Here is a 15,628-nt window from a genome sequence, read left to right as displayed (position 1 = left end):
ATGTGGAACTACCAACAAAGCCTGGTCGCAAGAGCTTAGGCTTCTAGATGCAGTGTGTAAATGAAGGAGCTAGGCTATGTAAAGATTTATACACAAAGAGTAGATTGTGAAGTGTGTTCTCTGATGAACCGGCAGCCAGTGAAGAGATCTGAGAACAGGAGTGATGTGTTCATGTCTGCGACGCCTCAGAAGAAGTCTGGCCGCAGCGTTTTGGACTAGCTGAAGACGTGCAATTTAGATATTCTGCAATATAAAGAGTTGCAGTAATCTAGCCGAGATGTGACAAACGCATGAACAGCCATTTCTGGAGTGAGTGCTGGTTGACAAGAACACCTAGGTTTCGCACCTGTGGTGATCTAAAAACAGATAAACACTATATACTGAGAATTCTCATTAGAACCAAAAACAATTACTTTGGTCTTGTCTTCATTTAGGAAGAGGACATTTTGGGCAAGCCATGACTTAGCCTCCTCTAAACATTGCAGAAGAGAGGTAATCACTGCGGAATTGTCTCTTTTGATTGGTAGATAGATTTGAGTATCGTCTGCGTAGAAATGAAATGACAAACCATGTTTACGAGAGCCCAGAGGTAGCATGTAGAGAGAAAACAGAGAAGGAGATAAGAGAGAACCTTGCAGAAGGCCACAGGATAGAGGTAGAGTTACCCAGCTGCTCTATACACTTCCTGTCCGACAGGTATGACTGAAACCAGTTTAGAGCCCAGCCAGGACTCTAGTCTGGATAATAGTGTGAGTGGTCTACGGTATCAAAAGCGGCCGATAAATCTAAAGGAATGAGAACCACAGAGTCTCCAGAGTCAGTGCTGATATAAATATCGTTTAGCACTCTCAAAAGGGCAGACTCCAGGTACTACACATGGAGCTATAATGTTTTGTTTGGTTGTAATCTGGGCCACATTAATGCACGGGCTTACCTATGCTTAGCCCAGGGCCCCGGGCTGAGGGGGCCCCTGTGATGCCGGAACATATGACGCATTATCACTTTGCTTTGAATGCACATGCAGGCGCTCCCAAATAGGATCTAAAAAGAGAAAAAATGACAAAAAGTCAATCAAATTTGCTAAAAACTATTTACAAAGCTCACAGCATATTTTATTATTACTACAAAATAAAAGTCTGACACCTTGCCTGGTTCTGGTGGATGAAGGGCCCCTCAAGAGGCCTCTGATAATGAATACAGTATTCCTTGACTAAGAGTTTAAAAACAGTGCTGGAAATGTTCAAATTAAGGAAATTAAACGCATCCTAAAAGACAAAAGCCTAATCAAATGTCTAATCAAAGAGAAAATGTTGCTGTGACTTTTACGACCAACGCTGGAAACACTAATGTTTTCTGTTATTATTAATTATCAAGCACAAACTAAGAAAAGTAAAACAAACCTTCAACGTTTTAATAATGAAGTAAAAGTGGGTAGACTATATATAATCAGATTATGTGTTTATTTATTTATATATATATTTGGCCTATTCATGCCATTTTATTTATTTATTTATTTTTAACTGAGTGCTTGTGTCCTCTACAAACACAACATATGATATATGCATATAGCATCAATAAAATGTAATTATTTGAAATGACTTTTTTCATCTTATGCTTTAAACAATGTAACGACATGAAAAAAATACTAAATTCACAAAACGTTTCTGTCTTGTTCTCATGAGGATATAAAAGTGTTCCAGTGATTTTTGGAAGGAGTAACTTAAACAACGTTTCACGAAATGGTTTTACTTTTCACTCCTTAACGTATTTCCTATTAAATTTGGTTATTTGAAGCTTAAAAAGGAAAGTCCTGTTTCATTTGTCTGGAAAAGGACAGTTGTGATGTGAAGAAAACAACTCTTATTATGAAACGTCCGGGTTCCACCGGAAGCGGGTGTAGTTTGTCCGGCTTCTCTACACAGTTTCACGTGTTCCCATCGCCGCATCCAGAGTTACACGATGGCGCACCGGGACGGGATTGTGTGAGTAAACTGATCAACACTTCACGTTTACTAGCGTCCTTCTGTCCACCTGCAGTTAGTGAGCTGGTCTCTTCTCTGGAGCAGTATCAGAGATACACTGCTGTTTAAAGGCTCTTTACACAACACCGGGACTATTACCATGTGGCCTCATAATAAAATCCCTTTAAACGCCTGTAACTCGGGTTTCTGGGAATGTTTCTGCTTTAAGGATTAGGACATAAATACAAAAGCTTTTGAACAGTAAGATTTGGAAGTCTCTTCTACTCACCAAGCCTGTATTTATTTGATCTAAAGTACAGCAAAAAGAGTGAAATTGTGAAATATCTTTACTCTTTAAAGCAACAGTTTTCTATTTGAATGTGTGTTAAACTGTAATTTATGATCAAATCTGTATTTCCAGCATCATTACTCCAGTCTTCAGTGTCACATGATCTTCAGAAATCATAATAATATACTGATTTACTGCTCAACAAACATTTCTGATTATTATCAATGCTGAAAACCATGGAGTATAATTTTTTTCAGGTTTCTTTAATATTTTGTAATGTTATAAATATCTTTATCATCACTTTAGTTGATTAATTTAAAGCATCCGTGCTAAATTAAAGTATTAATTTCTATAATTATTTTGACTGGTAGTGTATAATATAAAGTTGAAAGAAAAAAGATACCTGAGATGGGCTCACTAATATAGTGAAATAAACCTGTTTGTGTACCTACTTGAGCTTATTTTGATGTCCTCACTTAAAAGCGTATGAAGGGAATAACTTGCGAGTGTAAGAATACAGTGAGATTCTGTGAGGTGAAGGGACCGTAGAAGAGCAGCAGGGTCTGTGTAGAGACTGATGGTCTGTGTGTGGCTCCTCAGGAAGGCCAAGACCAGGCGCTCCAAACGCTTCCTGCAGAGCCGCGAGCCCAAGCTGATCGAGGGCCAGAAGAACACCATGATCATCAAAGGAGGGAACACCAGCGAGACGGTCTCTCAGGCGCTGAAGGACGTGGTGAGACGCCGCTGCACCAGAGACCACGATCAGGCAGAAACTGTCTGTCAGGGGCATCTTTCAGTAAAGCAGGTTCTGTTATTAGTAGTAAATCTTCATCACTCACCTGCTTTCAGATGCAGCAGCATACAGTATATTACACAGAACAAACAACATTCAGTATCATGAACGATTTCTTCGATTTCATTATCGTGCCATTAAATCATCTGCATTTTTTTGTATAGTTTGTCGGTGAACTATGGCTCGGTGTATTAAATACCGCTGCATCTGAAAGCATGCGATGGAGATTTACTACTAATCACAGAACCTGCTTTACTGACGAGATGCTCATGACAATCACATTTGATTAATGGAGCAGCTCTAAGATGCTCCCTCCTTCACTGCTTGTGTGTTTCTTCATCTGTCTGTCTGTCTGTTGTTCTCAGTATGCGCTGAAGAAACCCAACGCCGTGCTCTACAAGAGGTGAGTGCAGCGCCGCCGCAGCTTGAGCTCAAGGTGGTGTGATTGTGAGTGAGCTTGTGATTGGTTGAGGTTGTGTTTGAGATTGTGATTGATTGAGATTAAGGTTGTGGTTGTGATTGAGATTGAGGTTTTGATTGTGGTTGTGATTGAGGTTGTGATTGAGGTTGTGGTTGAGATTGAGGTTGTGATTGAGGTTGTGATTGAGATTGTGATTGAGGTTGTGTTTGGTTGAGGTTGTGTTTGAGATTGTGATTGATTGAGATTAAGGTTGTGGTTGTGATTGAGGTTGTGTTTGAGATTGTGATTGAGGTTGTGTTTGAGATTGTGATTGTGATTGAGGTTGTGTTTGAGATTGTGATTGAGATTAAGGTTGTGGTTGAGATTGTGATTGATTGAGATTGAGGTTGTGGTTGAGATTGAGGTTGTGATTGAGGTTGTGATTGAGATTGTGATTGAGGTTGTGTTTGGTTGAGGTTGTGTTTGAGATTGTGATTGATTGAGATTAAGGTTGTGGTTGTGATTGAGGTTGTGTTTGAGATTGTGATTGAGATTAAGGTTGTGGTTGTGATTGAGGTTGTGGTTGAGATTGTGATTGAGGTTGTGTTTGAGATTGTGATTGTGATTGAGGTTGTGTTTGAGATTGTGATTGAGATTAAGGTTGTGGTTGAGATTGTGATTGATTGAGATTGAGGTTGTGATTGTGGTTGTGGTTGAGGTTGAGATTGTGATTGATTGTGGTTGAGATTGAGGTTGTGATTGTGATTGAGGTTGTGATTGAGATTGTGATTGAGGTTGTGTTTGAGACTGTGATTGATTGAGATTAAGGTTGTGGTTGTGATTGAGGTTGTGTTTGAGATTGTGATTGAGATTAAGGTTGTGGTTGTGATTGAGGTTGTGGTTGAGATTGTGATTGAGGTTGTGTTTGAGATTGTGATTGATTGAGATTAAGGTTGTGGTTGTGATTGAGGTTGTGTTTGAGATTGTGATTGATTGTGGTTGAGGTTGTGGTTGAGATTGAGGTTGTGGTTGAGATTGAGGTTGTGATTGAGGTTGTGGTTGAGATTGAGGTTGTGATTGAGATTGTTGTTGAGATTGTGATTGAGGTTGTGTTTGAGATTGTGATTGATTGAGATTAAGGTTGTGGTTGTGATTGAGGTTGTGGTTGAGATTGAGGTTGTGGTTGAGATTGTTGTTGAGATTGAGGTTGTGGTTGTGATTGAGGTTGTGGTTGTGGTTGTGATTGAGGTTGTGGTTGTGATTGAGATTGTGATAGATATTGAGGTTGTGATTGAGGTTGTGGTTGAGATTGTGATTGATTGAGGTTGTGGTTGAGATTGAGATTGTGATAGATATTGAGGTTGTGATTGTGGTTGAGGTTGTGGTTGAGATTGTGATTGATTGAGGTTGTGGTTGAGATTGTGATTGATTGAGGTTGTGGTTGAGATTGAGGTTGTGATTGAGATTGAGGTTGTAATAGAGATTGTTGTTGAGATTGTGATTGAGGTTGAGATTGAGTTTGAGATTGAGGTTGAGATTGTGGTTGAGATTGAGGTTGTGGTTGAGATTGTGATTGAGGTTGTGGTTGAGATTGTGATTGAAATTTAGGTTGTGGTTGTGATTGTGGTTGAGATTGTGATTGAGGTTGAGATTGTGGTTGTGATTGGTTGAGATTGTGGTTGAGATTGGGGTTGTGGTTGAGATTGGGGTTGTGGTTGAGATTGTGATTGTGGTTGAGATTGTGATTGAGGTTGAGATTGGGGTTGTGGTTGAGGTTGTGATTGAGCTTGAGATTGTGGTTGAGATTGAGATTGTGGTTGAGATTGAGGTTGAGATTGTGATTGAGGTTGTGGTTGAGATTGTGGTTGCGGTTGAGATTGTGGTTGCGGTTGAGATTGTGGTTGCGATTGAGATTGTTATTGAGGTTGCGGTTGAGGTTGCGATTGAGATTGTGGTTGAGGTTGCGGTTGAGATTGCGGTTGTGGTTGAGATTGTGATTGTGGTTGAGATTGTGATTGTGGTTGAGATTGTGATTGAGGTTGAGATTGTGATTGTGGTTGAGATTGTGATATTGTGGTTGAGATTGTGATTGAGGTTGTGGTTGTGATTGAGGTTGTGATTGAGGTTGAGATTGTGATTGAGGTTGTGGTTGAGATTGTGGTTGCGGTTGAGATTGTGGTTGCGATTGAGATTGTGGTTGCGATTGAGATTGTGGTTGAGATTGTGATTGAGGTTGTGGTTGTGATTGAGGTTGTGATTGAGGTTGAGATTGTGATTGAGGTTGTGGTTGAGATTGTGGTTGCGGTTGAGATTGTGGTTGCGATTGAGATTGTGGTTGCGATTGAGGTTGTGGTTGTGATTGAGGTTGTGGTTGAGATTGTGGTTGCGGTTGAGATTGTGGTTGCGATTGAGATTGTGGTTGAGATTGTGATATTGTGGTTGAGATTGTGATTGAGGTTGTGGTTGTGATTGAGGTTGTGGTTGTGATTGAGGTTGTGATTGAGGTTGAGATTGTGATTGAGGTTGCGGTTGAGATTGTGGTTGCGATTGAGATTGTGGTTGAGATTGTGATTGAGATTGTGGTTGTGATTGAGGTTGTGATATTGTGGTTGTGGTTGTGATTGAGGTTGTGATTGTGGTTGTGGTTGTGATTGAGGTTGTGGTTGTGATTGAGGTTGTGATTGAGGTTGTGATTGAGATTGTGATTGAGGTTGTGATTGAGGTTGTGATTGAGGTTGTGATTGAGGTTGTGGTTGAGGTTGTGGTTGAGATTGTGATTGTGTTGTGTTGTGTTGTCAGGAAGAACATGGTGCGGCCGTTCGACGACTCCACGGCGCTGGTGAGCTCATAATTCACGACACTCACCGAGGGCTGTGCCATATATAGCGTCTAACATCGTAACTGTTGTTTTAACGATGAGCGATTTGACATCGAGTAGGGTAAACGTACCCATTAAGCACACTTCCATTTTTGAGATCAGATTATAAAAATAAAAAAATATTTATTATCCTACTTGATGTCTTAACCAATATGTCTGTTACTATATACCTCTTATAATTTGAAGTCAATCAGATCATTGCACACGTAGATACGGGTCTCCATGTGTTCACTCTCTGACGGCCATTTTGAAAGCTGTCTAAAAACTTTCACCAAAAGAGGAGCCCCTTAAATGTGCATTTTTTAGATGTTTAAGCCTTTATTTTGGGTAAGTTTCACTACTTATTGTAAAATTAAGAGATTAATGTTCAGACTTTTGCATATTATAACCTGGAGCATGGATGTGGGAAATAATTACATTAGATCCAAAAGATAGTTTTATCAACAGATGCTCCAGAACACAGTTAGCTGACTAGCTGGAGAAGATTGTGTGCTACGCTAATATATTACTGCACAGGCATTACTGGCTTGTACTTTTACATCCATAATATTATTAATTAACAGTTTATTGCTGGTCTGTGGTTTTACAGCGCTGTAATTTTGAAAGATTTCATATTAAGATGAGCTTAAAGGACACTACTATGAAAATCACAGCTTCAGTGTGACATCAATAAGAAAAAGTATCATTTCATAGATATTGTTAATAATAGTTGTTCATATGTCGACTCAAATCTACAGACTGGCTCTGATCTTTGGTAACTAGCATCATCTTCTCCAGACTGTAAATCTGTGGAAATCAGAGCAGAAATCACATGTATTCCAGCCGTAAGAGACTAGAGATAAGATTACATCCATTTCATAATGAGGCTAGTTTCTGTGTTCATCCCCATGAATCAAATGTTTAATTGGTTTGTTTTATTTGATTTTTGAATGTGTTATTTAGCTGAACGTGGACTAGTCTAGATGCTGCATGACACTTCATTCACTTCATGCTTAATGGGAACAGGGGTGTGCTTAAAGAACACAAAAATGTACCCATTAAGTACAGCCGGACTTTTTGAATTTAACGATGTATATCTTAATTGAAATGCTTTTGTCATTTAAAATAAAATTTAATATTTTTGTGTGAGAGCTTGTTTTATTTGAACATAACTTACACAGGATGTTTAGTTCCTGAATGAATCAACTGTTTAAATGATTCGGTTCAGTCGCAATGATTCACTTATTAACAGTGACTTGCTGCCACCTGCTGGCGGTTTTAATTTCACAGTATCTTTTCATTTAAAAAAAAAAAAAAATTTCAAATATCAGTATTACAAAAGAGGATTAGGGCCAGGCAATAATACAAAAATAAAACCATCTTGATATTAAAGTCGTTAAATATAGAGAAAAAAGTCTAAATAAAATGTTGAGAATAAACTCATTAAAATTGAGAAACTTATTAAATTTGGAGACTGTCCCTTTAAGTGTTGCTCTGATCTGCATTAAACTGTCTAAACGCATCTAAATGCCTCTACAGATGAGCTTCTGTGTTTCCTCTGCTGTGCAAAGATGAATTTTATTGATACTGATTTAATTTGCTCGATAACAGCCCAAATGTCTTATTATTCTAATTGTCCGATTAAATGTAAAAATTCAACTCAAAAGATGAAGCACACTTTTAGGAAAAAAAGGCTTTATAAAAGGTAAAAATCAATTTAAACCGATTGGAAAAGATTAATTTCTAATCAGTGTGAACTCACCAGCACACAGAATATGAAGAATATCAAAAACTTCAGGAGTCAGCAGTCCACGGTAGTTCTTAAGATACCAGCACAATAACACACTCAGCAAAACATCGTCTAATTATCATTATCGGTAAAATCCCAGAAAATATGAAGATAATTTTTGTCCATATGGCACAGCCCTGCTCTGACCGTAATAAGCCTCATATGGGCTCCTCAGCACCTAACAGTCATCTGTTTGCTTTCCTGCAGGAATTCTTCTCCAAGAAATCAGACTGTTCCTTGTTTCTGTTCGGCTCGCACAACAAGAAGAGGCCCAATAATTTGATATTCGGTGCGTGAGAGCGGTCAGAGGTGAGGTGGTGTTAGAGGAAGAGCTTGTGTTGACTTGTGTCTGTGCCACTTGCAGGACGCTTGTTTGACTTCCACCTGCTGGACATGTTCGAGCTGGGCATCGAGAGCTTCGTGTCTCTGAGAAACCTGAAGGTACACTGCAGAGATGACTCTTGAGCATCATTATCTGTGTGTGACGTGTCTGACCCGAGCTTCTGTCTCTCTCTCTGTGTGTGTGTGTGTGTGTGTGTGAAGACGGACACGTGTCCCGAGGGCACCAAACCGCTGCTGGTGTTTGCCGGGGAGCTGTTCGAGACTGACAGGGAGCACCAGCGCTTGAGGAACCTGCTGACAGGTGATTGACCTCACTCACTGACTCACTCACTGACTCACTCTCACTCACTGACTCACTCACTGACTCACTCACTGACTCACTCTCACTCACTGACTCACTCACTGACTCACTCTCACTCACTCTCACTCACTGACTCACTCACTGACTCACTCTCACTCACTCACTGTCTCACTCTCACTCACTCACTGTCTCACTCTCACTCACTCACTGTCTCACTCTCACTCACTCACTGAGTCACTCTCACTCACTCACTGTCTCATTCTCACTCACTCACTGTGAGTCAGTGAGTGAGTGAGACTGAGTCAGTGAGAGTGAGTCAGTGAGTGAGTCGGTGAGTCAGTGAGAGTGAGTCGGTGAGTGAGTGAGTGAGTGTGTGAGTGAGTGTGTGAGTGAGTCGGTGAGTGAGAGTGACTCAGTGAGTGAGTGAGAGTGAGACAGTGAGTGTGAGTGAGTGAGTCACTCTCACTCACTCACTGTCTCACTCTCACTCACTCACTGTCTCACTCTCACTCACTCACTGAGTCACTCTCACTCACTCACTGTCTCACTCTCACTCACCGACTCACTCTCACTGACTCACCGACTCACTCACTGACTCAGTCTCACTCACTCACTGTCTCACTCTCACTCACTCACTGAGTCACTCTCACTCACTCACTGTCTCACTCTCACTCACTCACTGTCTCACTCTCACTCACTCACTGACTCACTCACTGACTCACTCACACACTCACTGACTCACACACTCACTGACTCACTCACACACTCACTCACACACTCACTCACTCACTCACTGACTCACTCACTGACTCACTCACTGACTCACTCACTGACTCACTCACTCACTCACACACTCACTCACTCACTGACTCACACACTCACTCACTGACTCACTGACTCACACACTCACTTACTGACTCACTCACTCACTCACACACACACTCACTGACTCACTCACTCACACACACACTCACACACACACACTCACTGACTCACACTCTCACTGACTCACTCACACACTCACTCACTCACTGACTCACTGACTCACTCACTCACTCACACACACACTCACACACACACTCACTGACTCACACTCTCACTGACTCACTCACACACTCACTGACTCACTGACTCACACACTCACTCACTCACTGACTCACACACTCACTGACTCACTGACTCACACACTCACTCACTCACTGACTCACTCACTCACTCACTCACTCACTCACTCACACACTCACTCACTCACTCACTCACTCACTCACTGGCTCGTGTTTTCTTTGAATTTTTCAGCATTAGATTGGTTCCAACTGAGTTTTGGTTTTAAAGGGAACAGTTTTTCATGTTTGGGTGTAGGAGTGCTGACCCTGTCACATGACTGTTTCAGGTAAAGGACTGCTTGGCAGTGGTCAGAAATGGGAAGTTGAGGTCTAACTATAAAGGCATTGATAAAGTTTGGATCAATATCTGTAACTGAGTAATCGACTATACTGGCTCCTAATCTGGAGCAATGAGTGAATCTCCTCTGGTTCTGCCATTAATGATGTGTAGCCCTAAACCTTTACGAAGTTTTAACACTTGTTTTCCATTGGTGTTGACTAAACTATCATAGCTGTTTCTTAGTGTGATAATTAATGAAGAATGAAAAGTGGTGTCGCTGGATATGTGATTATCTACAATATTTACATAATTTCTCTTCCGGTCCTGGCATTAAAGTCTCCACATATGAGAATATGTCCTCTTGACTGAAAGTGTAAGATGTGAGTCTGTACCTTTAGAAAGCTTTGCTGTTTGTAATAGAGAGTCATGAGCTGGAATATAGAGAGCACAGAGGTCAAGCTTATGCTGTGATATGACTGATTTGCATTATACGTTTAGTTTTAGATAGATGCATTTTAAATTTTAACAGTTTTTATCAAGTGCTTCAAATTGTCTTTGTACCAAATAAGTCATGGCCATATTTAATTTTAGAATTTTTAAATGAAGTAACAATAATTTCTTTGTGTCCTATTGGACAATGTAAAGCCTCATTACTGCAACACCTCGTTTGATGAAAGATACAAATGTCCATATCTGTTACACTGCTGAGTAAGTCTCGGTCTGCAGACTTGTTACCGAAAGTAGAAGAGTGCAGACCCTGTATATTCCAACAACTGATTTTAAAAGACTTCATGAATAGGTTTGTCAGTAAAGTGTGTGTGTGTGTATATGTAAGTATGTGCGAGTTATATCATGAGTCTGGAGCAGACGGTGTTCAGCAGACGTCTTGTTTGATTGAGTTTAGCAGCTGCAGGGTTTTATGGTCGTTGAACTGCTGCTGTGTAGCTCTTGTGTTGTGATGGTGGTCCGGTGGCTGCTCTGGGCTCTGTTGGAGGATGAGGGCTTCTTGTTGTTGGAGTTTCTACTGTTTTCTGGTGTGTTTCCAAGTGGCTGTGCTTTTCATCACTCTGGCGAAGACTTTCACTCCTTGCTTGTTGAGATGCACATGGTCATACAATCTGTCTCTCTCTCTCTGTGTGTCAGATTTCTTCTGCGGGCCGCGGGTGTCAGCGGTGCGCCTGGCAGGACTAGAGCACGTGCTTCACTTCACGGCGCTGGAGGGCAGGATCTACATGCGCAGCTACAAGTAAAACCCCTCGGTCTGTCAGATGGCTGCAGATCTGGACGAGCGACGCTCTCCTAACGCTCTGCTTGTGTTCACAGAGTGCTGCTGAAGAAGTCCGGCTGTCGCACGCCCCGGATACAGCTACAGGACATGGGCCCTTCCTTTGACTTCGTCTTGAGGAGAAGCCACATGGCCTCAGACGACCTGTACAGAACCGCCCACAAACAGCCCAGAGGAGTGAAGGTGACACACACTCTCTCACTCACTCACACACGCACGCTCACTCACTCACACAGAGATGCGCGCACACACACACACACACTCACTCACTCACTCTGACACACACACACACACACACAGAGAAACACACACTCACTCACAGACTCACACACAGACGCACACACACACTCACTCACTCTCAGACACACTCACAGACACACACAGACACACACACACACACACACTCACTCACTCACTCACTCACAGACAGACACACACACACACAGACACGTGTGTGTGCGCGTGTTGATCTATATACATGTATGTATATGTGTGTATGTGCGTGCGTGTGTGTATGTACAGTATGTATATGTATGTATGTAGCCTATATGTGTGTGTGTCTGTCTGTTCTGTTTATTGAATGCAATTTCAGTTATTCATAATTATTTACAGGTGAAAAAATGTTGGAAATGTTGTATTTCTGATGAAACCTATGTGCTTTCAAGTGGTGATAAAACATGAACACATGAAGATAGAATACATTTTTTTTTTTTTTTTTTTTATTAAAAGCAGCTTGGTTCTTTATTTTGATATGTAATATGCTCATATATTCATAGCAGAAAATATTCTGAAGGCCGTCAAATTTAGGTGAAAATCATCAAAACTGCTGGCGGTGGCTGGCAACTTAAAACAAAAACGCTGGCGGGGAAAGAGTTAAAGAAAAGGGTCAAGTCAAAATGATAATTGATTATATGTATTTTATCTGCTCCATAAATAATTCTAGATAATTTATCTGAATTGTTTAAATGTAGAATCCATGAGCTTGTTTTCATCACCCGGTCTAAATTACAGCAGGGCATGTAGATCCGGTCTGTGTTGAGTCCAGACAGAAACTGCACACAGACTGAATGTGAGTCTCTGTAAATCCAGTCTCTGACAGCAGGTGGCGCTGACGGAATTCCATGCTTTTTGACCAAACGAAAACTGCTTTTAGTATTAAATTTAATAAAAGCAGAGAGTGTTAGTCCCTGGCCTCGTAGAGCTGTTTGAGTGTCAGGTTAATGAACAGAGATCTGATGCTGTAGATTAAAATCAAACCTCATCTCAGCGAGTAAAACATCTTCTCCAGCCTCTCGTCCTGATCGTCTGCCTCTGTTTCACTCGCAGCCCAAGAAGAAGAAGAACATTTCCCATGATGCTTTCGGCACCAGACTGGGCCGCTTGCACATGCAGAAACAGAACCTGGACAAGCTCCAGACGCGCAAGATGAAGGGCCTGAGGAAGAGGAGGGGAGAGCAGAAGGCCGAGACGCCGGCGGCCAAAGCACCGCGGACAGAACTACAGACGCCTGAGACTGTCCTGCAAGATCCTCCTGCAGCAGCAGACGCCTGAGACGAGCTTCCACCGACTCGACCTGTCCACTTAGCCCTTAACTATCAACCACTGTGTTTCCTGCTAGTTTAAGATTCTGACCTAATGAAATTTCATTTAGACTTTCCTATACAATAAAATGCATTTAATTCATATTCTAAGCTTGGCATCTGTTTTATGTTTTTCTCTGCTGTCATAGTTGCATCTGTGCTCAGTATTAATTATCATCAGGCTGTTCATGTGTGTGATTATAAAGCCTCAACACTCTTGATTCTTCACTGATTGGTTAATAAGCCGCTTCAGTTTAGCTGTGATTTATTGAATCATATTAGAGAGAAGATCATACCGAGTTCATCGGGTCAGTGAGTATGAATGTGCTTTGTTAACGAGTTGATTGTTTTAGTGTTATCCTCTGATCAGATGAGCTGAACTGGTTTATAGCAACATCACTGACCTTCAGACATCATTGTTCACAGCCAGTGTCGGACTGACCATCTGGAGCTTTTTATATATATATATAAAATGAATTGTAGTTAATGTACGTATAGGCTATCCTTCCATCGGCCCAGATGAATAGCCCGTTTGATTCAAAATCTAATTAATACAGCGTGCTCTGACTCAGAAACACTCTTCAATCTCAAAATGTTTGAAACAGCCAATCAAATCGAAGAAGGGGATTCACAGACCCTGAGCTGCACGAGACTTGAGAGCTGAAGATGTAATCAGCTAAACATGACGAGACCATTCAGAAATATTTGCCAACTGTTTACAATGGAAAAAAAAAGTTAAACGAAAGACATTAATTTTCAGGAATGCAAGCTACTACTGGCCTTTTCAGATTTCTCAGATTTTAATTCCATTACGTTATTCGTTACAATCAGTGTTGGGCAAGCTACTTGGAAGATGTAGTGAGGTAAGCTAACAGTTACTCTTCTTTAAATGAAGCTTCACTACACTAAAGCTCCAGCCCTGGGAAATGTAGCAAGCTAAGCTACAGCAACATGGCAAAAGTAGCTTACTACATCCAAGCTATTTAAAAAATAAAATCATTTTTCTATTGAACCAACATCATACCAAGTCAATGCTCTCTCAGTGATCAATAAAACTATCAGTCAAGCAGATAGACAGGCGTAACAGTTCAGGTTAATTGTTTATTCAACAACTGTTCCAAACCAATTTGGCAACACAAATCAGTATCATATACAGGGCCAGATTTACATTATATTGTGACATACTAGACAAAAGAAATGTTTGCTGTCGGCTGGAAACCTCCTATTAGTAGTTGATATTGTGGCTTTCTTGTATACAGATACATTTAGCCTATATAAATGGTAACACTTCACAATAAGGTTCATTAGTTAACGTGAATTAAGAATCAACAATACTTCTGCGGAATTTATTGATGTTAATTTCAACACTTTGGTGCATTTCTCAGATCAGAAATGAAATTCATCTAGTCACTTGTGCACATGATAAAAGCAGTTTCTCATTCTTTTGTCAAGTTGCAATTGCTTTGGTACATTCATGCAAATGATTATGTACATTTGTCTGTGTTTTCCTACATTATCAGTTGCTAATGTCATGTTGCTCAGTGTGTATTATTTAGTTCTCCGTGCAATAGTCTTACCCCTCAAAACATTGTCATTAGTTTATCGTATAAGTCATTAAATGCAAAATGGTTAATCTAGTTGGCACAGTAAATTAGTGTCGCAAATATTCAGTTCTTACGTGAATATTACATTTCTTTTGAAGGAACAAAAAAACACACATCAAGTCACTGCAGTGTATAAATATATGTACAGTATCTCACAGAAGTGAGTACACCCTTCACATTTTTGTAAATATATCTTTTCATGTGACAACACTGAAGAAATGACACTTTGCTACAATGTAAAGTAGTGAGTGTACAGCTTGTATAACAGAGTAAATTTGCTGTCCCCTCAAAATAACTCACAGCCATTAATGTCTGAACCGCTGGCCTCAAAAGTGAGTACAAGTCAAAATTGGGCCCAAAGTGTCAATATTTTGTGTGGCCGCCATTATTTTCCAGCACTGCCTTAACCCTCTTGGGCATGGAGTTCACCAGAGCTTCACAGGTTACCACTGGAGTCCTCTTCCACTCCTCCATGATGACATCACGGAGCCGGTGGATGTTAGAGACCTTGTGCTCCTCCACCTTCAGTTTGAGGATGCCCCACAGATGCTCAATAGGGTTTAGGTCTGGAGACATGCTTGGCCAGTCCATCACCTTTACCCTCAGCTTCTTTAGCAAGGCAGTGGTCGTCTTGGAGGTGTGTTTGGGGTCATTATCATGTTGGAATACTGCTCTGCGGCCCAGTCTCTGCTTCAGTATGTCACAGTATATGCTGGCATTCATGGTTCCCTCAATGAACTGTAGCTCCCCAGTGCCAGCAGCACTCATGCAGCCCCGGACCATGACACTCCCACCACCATGCTTGACTGTAGGCAAGACACACTTGTCTTTGTACTCCTCACCTGGTTGCCACCACACACGCTTGACACCATCTGAACCAAATAAGTTTATCTTGGTCTCATCAGACCACAGGACATGGTTCCAGTAATCCATGTCCTTATTCTGCTTGTCTTCAGCAAACTGTTTGCAGGCTTTCTTGTGCATCATCTTTAGAAGAGGCTTCCTTCTGGGACGACAGCCATGCAGACCAATTTGATGCAGTGT

The 15,628-nt window shown here is 41.0% G+C and overlaps 1 protein-coding gene across 1 annotated transcript; it reads left to right on the top strand.

The window, feature by feature from the left end:
- Positions 1–1,889: 1,889 nt before the first annotated feature.
- On the top strand, positions 1,890–13,083 carry rpf2 (ribosome production factor 2 homolog). The gene is made up of 10 exons (XM_079375499.1): positions 1,890–1,982; positions 2,851–2,983; positions 3,409–3,446; positions 6,243–6,282; positions 8,297–8,378; positions 8,454–8,530; positions 8,633–8,732; positions 11,259–11,361; positions 11,439–11,583; positions 12,727–13,083. The coding sequence occupies exons 1-10, from the start codon at positions 1,960–1,962 to the stop codon at positions 12,949–12,951; spliced, it is 966 nt and encodes a 321-aa protein (XP_079231625.1). The 5' UTR covers positions 1,890–1,959; the 3' UTR covers positions 12,952–13,083.
- Positions 13,084–15,628: the final 2,545 nt, after the last annotated feature.

Source organism: Barbus barbus, assembly GCF_936440315.1.
Source record: "Barbus barbus genome assembly, chromosome: 24".
In the NCBI taxonomy this organism is placed as follows: Eukaryota; Metazoa; Chordata; class Actinopteri; order Cypriniformes; family Cyprinidae; genus Barbus; species Barbus barbus.
The sequence above is the reverse complement of the archived record's forward strand: the minus strand, read 5'-3'. Positions and strand labels throughout refer to the sequence as shown.